Here is a 12,536-nt window from a genome sequence, read left to right as displayed (position 1 = left end):
TCATAGATGGAAATTTAAAAGTTGTGTTCTATTCCTGGATCCTCAATATTACTATGTCAGTGAGAAATGTATTTAGCCTAAAGCCCTGTGATTTTAGTCTCCTGAACTTCTGCATTCCTGAATTTCCATATTCAGTAGCTTCTTTATGGACTAAAAAAGTCAGTATGTTTAATTTGCTATTGGTCATTTATAAGCTGGAATATTCTAATAGTTAATTATATTAATCATACCTCCCTTATGGGTTGTCCTGCAGGTCAAATGGGATAATGCACATAAAGTGCTTAGCCTAGTGCTAGCAGACAGCAGGTTGTATACACGGGTGCTAGTACTACTGTTTTCCCCCAGCCTTATTGAGGTAAAATTGACAAAAATTGGGCATGGTGGATCATGCCTGTAATCTCAACACTTTGGGAGGCCGAGGCAGGCAGATCACTTGAGGCCAGGAGTTCGACATCACCCTGGCCAACATGGTGAAACCCCATCTCTACTAAAAATAGAAAAATCAGCTGGGCCTGGTGGCACATGTCTGTAACCTCAGCTTCTCGGAAGGCTGAGGCACAATAATCGCTTGAACCCTGGAGGCAGAGGTTACAGTGAGCCAAGATCGTGCCACTGCACTCCAGCCTGGACAACACAGTGAGACTCTGTCTCAAAAAATAATAAAAATTTTGTATATTTAAGGTGGAAAACATGATGTTTTGATATATGTATGCATTCTGAAATGATTACTACAATCAAGCTAACACCTCATATAGTTCTATTTTTTAAGTCTGTGCGATGAGAACAATTAAGGCCTACTCACTTAATAGATTTCAAATATACATTCCAATCAATAGAAAAAGAGGGAATCCTCCCTAACTCATTTTATGAGGCCAGCATCATCCTGATACCAAAGCCTAGCAGAGACACAACCAAAAAAGAGAATTTTAGACCAATATCCTTGATGAACATTGATGCAAAAATCCTCAATAAAATACTGGCAAAACGAATCCAGCAGCACATCAAAAAGCTTATCCACCATGATCAAGTGGGCTTCATCCCTGGGATGCAAGGCTGGTTCAACATATGCAAATCAATAAGTGTAATCCAGCATATAAACAGAACCAAAGACAAAAACCACATGATTATCTCAATAGATGCAGAAAAGGCCTTTGACAAAATTCAACAACCCTTCATGCTAAAAACTCTCAATAAATTAGGTATTGATGGGACGTATCTCAAAATAATAAGAGCTAACTATGACAAACCCACAGCCAATATCATACTGAATGGGCAAAAACTGGAAGCATTCCCTTTGAAAACTGGCACAAGACAGGGATGCCCTCTCTCACCACTCCTAGTCAACATAGTGCTGGAAGTTCTGGCCAGGGCAATTAGGCAGGAGAAGGAAATAAAGGGTATTCAATTAGGAAAAGAGGAAGTCAAATTGTCCCTGTTTGCAGATGACATGATTGTATATCTAGAAAACCCCATTGTCTCAGCCCAAAATCTCCTCAAGCTGATAAGCAACTTCAACAAAGTCTCAGGATACAAAATCAATGTACAAAAATCACAAGCATTCTTATACACCAATAACAGACAAACAGAGAGCCAAATCATGAGTGAACTACCATTCACAATTGCTTCAAAGAGAATAAAATACCTAGGAATCCAACTTACAAGGGATGTGAAGGATCTCTTCAAGGAGAACAACAAACCACTGCTCAGTGAAATAAAAGAGGATACAAACAAATGGAAGAACATTCCATGCTCATGGGTAGGAAGAATCAATATTGTGAAAATGGCCATACTGCCCAAGGTAATTTATAGATTCAGTGCCATCCCCATCAAGCTAACAATGACTTTCTTCACAGAATTGGAAAAAACTGCTTTAAAGTTCATATGGAACCAAAAAAGAGCCCACATTGCCAAGTCAATCCTAAGCCAAAAGAACAAAGCCGGAGGCATCACGCTACCTGACTTCAAACTATACTACAAGGCTACAGTAACCAAAACAGCATGGTACTAGTACCAAAACAGAGATATAGATCAATGGAACAGAACAGAGCCCTCAGAAATAATGCCGCATATCTACAACCATCTGATCTTTGACAAACCTGACAAAAACAAGCAATGGGGAAAGGATTCCCTATTTAATAAATGGTGCTGGGAAAACTGGCTAGCCATATGTAGAAAGCTGAAACTGGATCCCTTCCTTACACCTTATACAAAAATTAATTCAAGATGGATTAAAGACTTACATGTTAGACCTAAAACCATAAAAACCCTAGAAGAAAACCTAGGCATTACCATTCAGGACATAGGCATGGGCAAGGACTTCATGTCTAAAACACCAAAAGCAATGGCAACAAAAGCCAAAATTGACAAATGGGATCTAATTAAACTAAAGAGCTTCTGCACAGCAAAAGAAACTACCATCAGAGTCAACAGGCAACCTACAAAATGGGAGAAAATTTTCACAACCTACTCATTTGACAAAGGGCTAATATCCAGAATCTGCAATGAACTCAAACAAATTTACAAGAAAAAAACAACCCCATCAAAAAGTGGGCAAAGCATATGAACAGACACTTCTCAAAAGAAGACATTTATGCAGCCAAAAAACACATGAAAACATGCTCATCATCACTGGCCATCAGAGAAATGCAGATCAAAACCACAATGAGATACCATCTCACACCAGCTAGAATGGCGATCATTAAAAAGTCAGGAAACAACAGGTTCTGGAGAGGATGTGGAGAAACAGGAACACTTTTACACTGTTGGTGGGACTGGAAACTAGTTCAACCATTGTGGAAGTCAGTGTGGCGATTCCTCAGGGATCTCGAACTAGAAATACCATTTGACCCAGCCATCCCATTACTGGGTATATACCCAAAGGATTATAAATCATGCTGCTGTAAAGACACATGCACACGTATGTTTATTGTGGCACTATTCACAATAGCAAAGACTTGGAGCCAACCCAAATGTCCAACAATGATAGACTGGATTAAGAAAATGTGGCACATATACACCATGGAATACAATGCAGCCATAAAAAATGATGAGTTCACGTCCTTTGTAGGGACATGGATGAAACTGGAAACCATCATTCTCAGCAAACTATCGCAAGGACAAAAAACCAAACACAGCATGTTCTCACTCATAGGTGGGAATTGAACAATGAGAACACATGGACACAGGAAGGGGAACATCACACTCTGGGGACTGTTGTGGGGTTGGGGGAGGGGGGAGGGATAGCATTAGGAGATAAACCTAATGCTAAATGACGAGTTAATGGGTGCAGCACACCAACATGGCACATGTATACATATGTAACAAACCTGCACATTGTGCACATGTACCCTAAAACTTAAAGTATAATAATAATAAAATTTAAAAAAGAAAAAAGTAGATTTCAAATATACAATATTGTATTATTAACGATTCTTACTATGCTACGTATTTGACCTCCACAATTTATTCATCTTATAACTGAAAGTTTGTACCCTTTGACTAAAATCCACCTCCCATTTCTCCCATTCCCCAGCCCATGGCAGCCATCTTTCTGCTCTGTGCTTCTATGAGGTTAACTTCTTTAATTTTTTTGCAGAAACTTAGAGGGGTACGAGTGTAATTTTGTTACATGCATAGATTGCATAGTGGTGAAGTTAAGGCTTTTAGGATATCCATCATCCAAATAATGTACATTGTACCTATTAAGTATTCTCTTATTGTCCACCAGAGTTTGATTTCTTTAGATTCCACATATTAACTGAGATCATGCAGTATTTGTCCTTCTGTGTTTGGCTTATTTCACTTAGCATAATGACTCTTAGGTTCACCTGTATTGTCACAAATGGTAGGATTTCTTTTTTATTTTTTTTTTTGAGGCTGAATAATACTCCATTTTATGTATATACCATTTTTAATCCATTCATCTATGGATGGTCACCTAGGTTTCCATAGCTTGGCTATTGTGAATAATGCTGCAATGTATCTCTTCAACATAATGATCTGAATTCTTTTGGATGTATACCCAGAAGTTGGATTGCTAGATCATATGGTAGCTCTATTTTTACTTTTTTGAGGACCTTCTATACTGTTTCCTATAATGACCGTATTCCACCAACAGTATACAAGGATTCCCTTTTCTTTACACCAATACTTGTTCTCATTTGACTTTCTGATAATAGCCATCCTAAAAAGTATGAGGTAATAGTGCATTGTGGTTTTGATTTGCATTTCCCTGATGATCCGTGATATTGAACACTTTTTCTATATCTTTTGGCCATTTGTATGTCTTCTTTCAAAAAATGTCTATTCAGATCCCTTGCCCATTTTTAAAACTTGGCGGGTTGTTTTTGTTTGTTTGTTTGTTTGTTGCTGTTATGTTGTATGAGTTCCTTGTAGAGTTTGGATATCAGCCCCCTGTCAGGTATATGGTTTGCAAGCATTTTCTCCCAATCTGTAGTTTGCTTTTTCATTTTGTTGATTGCTTCCTTTGCTGTCCAGAAACTTTTAAATTTGATATAATCCTACTTGTTTATTTTTGCTTTTATTGACTGTGTTTTTGGGGTGATATTCATAAAATCATTGTGAATGCCAGTGTCAAAGAGCTTTCTCCCTATGTTTTCTTGTACGTGCAAGTACTACTATTAATGGTTACATTTTAAAAACCCTTTGGACAATTTGAATAAATCCACTATTACTGGAAATTTTAACATTCTTTTCTCTGTAATTCAGGCTCAAAATTTGGCAGGGCCTTTTCTCTATAATTCAGGCTCAAAATTTGGCAGTGTCTTTTCTCTATAATTCAGGCTCAAAATTTGGCAGTGTCTTTTCCCTATAATTCAGGCTCAAAATTTGGCAGTGCCATTTCTCTCTCCTTGCTCCCTCACATACTTCAGTCAGCTTTTCCTAGTGAGTTACTCTTATCACTCAGTTTCTGCTACCCCAGCCCAGATATCACGTTGTCACTTGCCCCCTCCCTCCCCCATTGCTACAATGTCCTGTATTGTATCCCTCACCCCACATCTCCCCACAGTCTAATTCATTTACACCCTGCCACACCATATTAATAAGTCAGTAAAGCATGAGCCTTATCAGGGCACTGATCTCAAAGCTGTCGGTGTGTTAACATTCCTTACAGAATTAAATACAAATGGAGAGGGACCTAGATGGCAGCTAAGGAAATTGTACTGTTCTCCATCATCTAGCCCCAGCCTCTCAAGCCTAATTCTCTCACCATTCCTCTTTTAGCCACTGTGCTTATTGATTCCCACATACTCGTGCTCCCCTCCATACCTGCTCCCTTCCACACCTGCGCTTTCAGAATTCTGTGCCATCGAAAATCCAATCGCTTCTCCCAGCCTCCTGTCCTTTCTCCATTGCCTCTGTCTGTTCCCACAAAGATCTGCACCTCCAAACTTCAAGTATCCTCAAAGACTCATCTTGATGGATTCCTACTTATAATATATCCTGATTCCTCCAAGCAGAAAATGTGTTTTTCCCCCTCTCAAATCCTGTAATCCTGTAAATATGCTGTTATTATGGAATTCAAAAGTTGATGTTGTGTGTTAGTTTGTACCTGTATTTGTGTTTGTCTACACAGAATAGTCCCCTTACTGAATGCTCCTTGAGGATACAACACACCTCATTTCTGTAGCAAGACTGTATTCCTGAATCCCTCCTAGTGGTGGAAGAAGTTGATGGTAGTTGTTTGGTATATCTGTCTCAATTATAAAGTGATCATTTGATTTTCAATAACATGAGTTATTTTCCTTCCTCACAAAGATATGCCTGAATATTCAGTCACAAATGAATTTTGTCGCAAACACTTCTTAATCGGAATTCTGCTCCGAGAAGTTGGCTTTGCCCTGCAGGAAGACCAAGATGTCAGACACTTAGCTTTAGCTGTCCTAAAAAATCTAATGGCTAAGCATTCATTTGATGATCGATACAGAGAGCCAGTAAGTGATCTTCCTTTCTCCCTTCCCTAAACACCATTTAATGGCTCACTGCATTAAATGCATATGAAACCGACAAGCCTATTGATTTTTACGTGAATCATTTCTTTTGGCTACCTTTTCTCCTAGAGAAAGCAGGCCCAGATAGCAAGTTTATACATGCCCCTGTACGGCATGCTCCTGGACAATATGCCAAGGATTTATCTGAAGGACCTGTATCCTTTTACTGTCAATACATCTAATCAGGTACGTTTGCACAATATGTCACATTTCTATGTTAATAAAGAATTTGTCTTTTTTTAATTATTTTTTGCCCTGGATAACCATTTCTTCTCATCTGTGAACATACTAGGCATTGAACAACACTTTCTGCTATGTACTCACATCAATGTGTCATTTGTTCCAGATAGGTCCCTTTAGCCTCCGCCTGATCCACCCTTCAGCATTTTGCTTTCATTTCTCTCTGTTCTCTGTATCAGCTTCCAATTCTTTCCAGCTTTTACAGGTTCCTCTGTTGCAATTAAGGCCCCTTCCTCAGTGGACACCTTCTCCTACCACTTTCTACATTCCCTACATCCCCCCCTGGTGTCAGAATAAATAGCCAAGTGCCTTATTTGTAGTCACAACCCAGGAGTGACTATAATCTTTCCTCCACTGAGGCACCACAGTGACTACGCACAATCCACTAAAGATCTGTTGCCTATGTTCAAATCTCAGAAGAAATAACCCACTGCTGAATCCAGTATCTAAGGAAGGTATTACCATCTAGGAGTTAGGAGCTATGCCTATGGATTTTTTTTTTTTTACCTTGTTCAAATCCCAGCAGTATCAGTGACTATCTGGGTGACTGGAAATAAGTTAGCCAACCTCCTTAAGACTCCATTTCCTTCATTATAAAATGGGATAAAATACCTAAATCACAGTGTCTTTATGAGGATTAAATTGTATACTAGAAAACATTTATTTTAGAGCCTGGCAAACAATAAATATTTAAAACGTAGTTTTAGGCCAGGTATGGTGACTCACATCTCTAATCCCATCAACTTTGGGAGGCCAAGATGGGAGGATCACTTGAGGCCAAGAGTTCAAGACCAACCTGGGCAACATAGCAAGACCCCACCTGTACAAATAAGAAATTTAAAAAATTAGCTGGGCATGGTGGCACATACCTGTAGTCCCAGCTACTCAGGAGGTTAAGGGCAGGAGGATCACTTGAGCCAGGAGGTTGAGGCTGCAGTGAACTATAATCATGCCATTGCACTGTAGTCTGGGTAACAGTAAGACGCTGCCTGTTAGATAATGAAATAGAATAATTAAAATAAAATAAAATGTAGTTGCTAGTAATAGTAATGTACATAAGATAACTCATGGTAATAATTATATCTGTAATGTGATCCATGAATATATCAATAACCAATCCAGCCATGTAGTCTGTATATCTGTATCTAAAAGATTGTTTCTACAACATTGTAAAAAAGTCACATAAATCAAATTATAACTACGAGTATGGTTTTGGCTGTATTTGTTTTCACTGCCTACTTTAGCAGAAAACCTGTAAGGGGATATAAAAGAACAAATTAAATATCACTTAATTGGAAGTGTAACGAAGAAGGCATATGCGGGTTAACAATGTTGAAATGCCATGATTCCCATTAATCTTTACTATACTTTGAATACAGGGGTCTAGAGATGATCTAAGCACCAATGGAGGATTTCAAAGCCAGACAGCTATGAAACATGCAAACTCTGTGGATACATCATTTTCTAAAGATGTTTTAAATTCCATAGCAGGTACTTGAGATCTTCTGAGAACACTTATTTTTAACACTCATCCACCTTTACATTGTATATCATTGTGCTTTTTACTCAGTCCGTAATTTATTATGCATAATCTATGTGGCAAAGTATACTACATTTATACAACCAAAGAGTCTTTTTACATATTTCTTTGAATTCCATCCAGTGACTTCCTCTTCTACTTAGTGTTCAGTATTACTTGGCTTAAGGAGCAGCCTACTTGGATGTTATCAAATTACTTTATTCTGGAAACCGTCTTTAAGTTTTCATTGCAGACAGCCTTTTAAAATATAATGGCTTTTCAACTTCAAGTACTATTTTTAAGAACTGTTTTGGAAATGTCATTTCAGTTTCTCATAAACAGTCAAAAGTTGAAAGCTCCTTCCCAAAAGTATCTTTATGAACTTTTACTAAAGCATTTTTAAAACAAGAGCTGGCTTTAATGCCAATCCCAGACGCTGTTATGTTGGTCTTTGACAACACTGCTGCTACCTCAGTATCAACATCTTTTTGGTTCATCATGTGAACCTTTTGTATGTGTGTGCCCATACATCTCATTCCCATACGTGTGCTGTGGCTTGTGTTTACAGCATTTTCATCAATAGCTATTTCTACAGTAAACCATGCTGACTCCAGAGCATCTTTAGCAAGTCTTGACTCCAATCCAAGTACCAATGAGAAGAGCAGTGAGAAGACGGACAACTGTGAAAAGGTATGACTTCCCTCTCAAACCTACTGATCATTACAAGGCAGAGGTCACTCACTCTCACTCAATCCTGATTGGTTCTTGAATTCCCAGATCCCAAGACCCTTGTCTTTGATTGGCTCAACTCTTCGATTCGACAAGTTAGATCAAGCAGAAACCCGGAGTCTCCTGATGTGTTTTCTTCACATTATGAAAACGATTTCGTACGGTAAAGAGAATTCTTTAATTTTTTTGAAAAAAGGAAAAAGAAAACCTTCAGATTCTCATACTACCTGGTGTTTCCTTTTAGAGACTCTGATTGCCTACTGGCAGAGAGCTCCCAGCCCAGAGGTGTCCGACTTCTTCAGCATCTTGGAGTAAGTTTTAGAGTTGATGACTTAACACTTTTTTCTGGAAATTTCTAAATAGTCCACTATACCATGTTTCATTTCAAGAACCCATATAGTAAGTTATCAATAATATATGAACTATTTAAAGAAAATTTAATATTTTTCTTTCAATATACTTAGATGAACAGTTTGTATAATAAAAGAATATGAATAATTAAAATGTGGTTTTTTTCTCCTTTCTAGCGTTTGTCTTCAAAATTTCAGATACCTAGGAAAACGCAACATAATAAGGTACTAACTTTAAATTCCGATAGGTTAATCTGGTCTTTTAAAAAGCATATGACATGTATTAATGTGTCAGGTTAGAGTTACAAATATATATTAGAAATTTTAAAATGCAAATAAGGATTGTTAGGTTGACGTCACATTAGACACAGTAAGTTTGAAGATTGCCTCATACGCATTGTAGATCTAGGAATAGTTCATGTTGTCTAGGGAGAAAAGCACAAAAACACAAATTTTTGAAAGAAAACCACATTTCATGTATCTTCAGAATGAATTTATCATTATATAGATATAACTTGGAAGATACCTATTTCAGAAAACATTTCCAGTAAACTAAAAAAAAAAAAAACAAGTAATCTGGAATAACTTTGTACTGTCATCATTTTCTCATGAGACAACAATGTTTGAAGCACCTTCACTAAATCCCAATTTCTGATTTCCGAAAGAAAACAGGGTTTTATTTTTGATTAATTCACAGCATGTGAAATATTTCATTGTGCAGTAATCGTTTTGTCAGTTGCCATTCATTTTTATATGTAAATTACAAACACTGAGCTATGATTAAAACTTCCATTTTCATTGCAGAAAAATTGCTGCTGCATTTAAATTTGTGCAGTCCACCCAGAACAATGGAACTCTCAAAGGATCCAATCCTTCCTGCCAGACATCAGGTCTCTTGTCACAATGGTAATGTCACATTTGCTTGGTATTTAAAATTATATATAGCTGTGTGCGTGTGTCTGTATATGCACATGTCAGGGGTAGACACACACACACACACGCACGCACATATTTCTATTTATATATTCAAACCAAGTGCAGATTTCAAGTAACTATATGTCTACCTAAAGAAACTTCTTAGATACTTTACTGTCTTCCCTACTAGCTGGTAGAGACCAAAGAGATAAGGAGTACACCATATATGTGTGCACTTAGAGCACAATCCCTTGCATAGACTGAACATTAATGAGTATTTTCATTTAATGAAACCTGAGACATAGGCCCAATAAATGCTTCTTTTAATGCTAGCTAATCTTCCAGTGACAAATGGAAATGTGAAATCATGTCTCCCTAGGCTTTTCAGTAATTATAATTTTTTGCAATGTTCTTGAAGCTGAAATTGTTTTTTAAAGGGTCAAAGGCAATGAGGAAGCATGGATAGTCCCATAACCTCACTTTAGATTTCCTAGTCATTAGACTGGTTTGACTAGCAGATAGGACCTGGAGTCATCCTTCACCGGCCTAACCAATGGGAAACATTTGCCCTGAAATTCTACCTCGGAGCTCCTCTGGGTCTCGTAAATGAGAATTCTTTGCTAAAATTATCCCCACTTTGATTTATTCTTCCCAGAGGTATCATCATAATATATATTATGAATATTTTAGAAAGGGTTTTAGAAAGAAATATGAGAGTAGTACATAGCGAATAAATCATAGAATAAATTGTGCCTCCCTCCATGGGAACCCTTTGAAATTGCCCCCTTGTGAGAAAGTAAATGAAAAAAAATGTAATGGACATTTTTTGCAAAAAATAATAGATAGAGGACAGTAAAGGATTAGTTTCCATGTTTAATAATAATAGTGAGCCACCTGAGGTCACTGAAGTTTTGTAGATGTGTGGTGGGTTAGATTTCAGGCTGCTCCTGAGACATCTGGATGGGTCCTGGCCATTTCTGTCCCTTGCCTCCTAGAAACCAGAGCTTTTCCTCCACAAGTTCAGACTGTACTACACTCAAAACCTAGAAATAAGCCAATCCAAATGCCTAAAGCCTAGAGCCAAGGAATCAATCACTCCTTCTAGCTTCAGGAATGACCCAGGCTCCCCTGGCTATTGAAAGCCAAAGTCTCATCTCTTTGGCCTCCACCCATCCAGGTTTTCTGATTTAGCCAGAACCAAAACAGCCTTGAAAAGTGGGAGAAAGAGAAGACCACTGCCTCATTTTTAGGTAAAGGCCTAAAGGAGGAATTAGGAGATACTTCAGGGTATTTCCAAATGCTGCTTTCTTTACATAAGTGTTGTTATAAATAGTTTTTATGACAGCACATATCCCAAGAATTATCAACCTATTTCCTTGGCCAAATGATAAAGTCAGCAGTAGGAAATATTCCTACTTCCACAGTAACTCTGGCTCATTTTTCCCAGCTGGAAATGCTATGGGGTGTTGAATGAGTCATTGCAGGCCATTGTCATTGCCCTGGCAGCACAGAGGCACAGAGGTCCTTTAACTACCTACCTCCCACAACCATCACATGTCAGCCCCCTGTGGACATGACATCAGTGAAATGACAAATCAACAGGAATTTCCAAATACAAATACCTCGGAAAGCGAGAGTTGTTTTAGAACCTGATTTTACACTTATCTCTTTAAAAATAATTTGATGCATCTGAGCTGTACAATATTGTACTTTTTAATGTCCACCACTGTGCCTTCCTGATCAGCCAGTAGCCAACTTAACATTCACAGAATCCCATTATTTCATAAATAATAATGATATGCTTGAATAGATTTCACTCAATGACCTGTTATTCTACAGATTACCCTTCTGAACACTATTTTGGCTTAAATAAAATTTCTCCAAAAGTACTTTAAAAAGTCCCTCTCATCATGTCACCTATAATTAATATTTGTAATAAATAGTTGCTTTCCAAACTAGTTTTTAATATTTGACTCAATCTAGAACATTTGAGAATGAACAAGTATTATTTGGCTATAACATCCCCAAATAACTCTAACCACTTTTCTTTTTTTGTTTTCAGGATGCACTCCACTTCCAGTCATGAAGGCCATAAGCAGCACAGATCACAAACTTTACCTATAATTCGAGGCAAAAATGCACTTTCTAACCCCAAACTCTTACAGATGTTAGATAATACCATGACCAGTAAGTAAACCAAAATAATAGGAACAAGATGGTTACCAGTTTTTCTCTAGGTATGTGTAGGACATGAAATGCACTAAAACCACAGTTTTTAAGGTTTGCTGTACCTCTGGGAATATTTCTTAAAGGAAAGACTCACCAGGGAGTGGTTAAAAAAAAATGTAGTGCCCTATGGTGAAGAAAGGGGAGAGGCAAAACCCTCAATATCATATGTTTAGCATAGCTCCCTTGGAAACAAGTTACTTTCAGCATTGTGCAGGTTATGGGGGCTGCTGTCAAACAGATGATTACTGCTTCCTCTGTGGGGAGGGGATAAAGTTGCCCATGTCCCAGAAGCAGCAAGGGTGACCTCTTGAACTTAGAGATGCACACACTCCAGCTTGTGAATGAGGGTAAAATGGAGGCCAGCGTTTTGTAAGCATGTAACTTGAGGACTAAACTCTGACCTTTTCTCTTCTCTTGCCCAAATTCTTCAGGGGCCTGGAAAGTCACACCAGTCTCATCAGAGGGGTTTTAGTTAACCCTATATAACATGGCTTACTTTCCAACCTGACTCTGGCATAATATCACATGATAGATAAGGAAAGA

At 37.9% G+C, this 12,536-nt stretch overlaps 1 protein-coding gene across 12 annotated transcripts in view; it reads left to right on the top strand.

The window, feature by feature from the left end:
• Positions 1-12,536, top strand: part of DOCK10 (dedicator of cytokinesis 10) — a 277,788-nt gene that overhangs the window by 228,956 nt on the left and 36,296 nt on the right. For 10 of the 12 annotated variants that reach the window (XM_055109148.2, XM_034955285.3, XM_034955280.4 and 7 more), the window contains exons 32-40: positions 5,779-5,954; positions 6,081-6,197; positions 7,631-7,742; positions 8,339-8,460; positions 8,548-8,662; positions 8,744-8,810; positions 9,027-9,074; positions 9,654-9,755; positions 11,827-11,951. In XM_055109148.2, coding sequence (XP_054965123.1) covers positions 5,779-5,954; positions 6,081-6,197; positions 7,631-7,742; positions 8,339-8,460; positions 8,548-8,662; positions 8,744-8,810; positions 9,027-9,074; positions 9,654-9,755; positions 11,827-11,951 — 984 coding nt within the window. The remainder of the gene's footprint in view (positions 1-5,778; positions 5,955-6,080; positions 6,198-7,630; positions 7,743-8,338; positions 8,461-8,547; positions 8,663-8,743; positions 8,811-9,026; positions 9,075-9,653; positions 9,756-11,826; positions 11,952-12,536) is intronic. The other 2 variants (XM_055109150.2, XM_055109146.2) reach the window with 1 other exon arrangement.

Source organism: Pan paniscus, chromosome 13 (assembly GCF_029289425.2).
Source record: "Pan paniscus chromosome 13, NHGRI_mPanPan1-v2.0_pri, whole genome shotgun sequence".
In the NCBI taxonomy this organism is placed as follows: Eukaryota; Metazoa; Chordata; class Mammalia; order Primates; family Hominidae; genus Pan; species Pan paniscus.
This window is presented reverse-complemented; position numbering and strand designations above follow the sequence as displayed.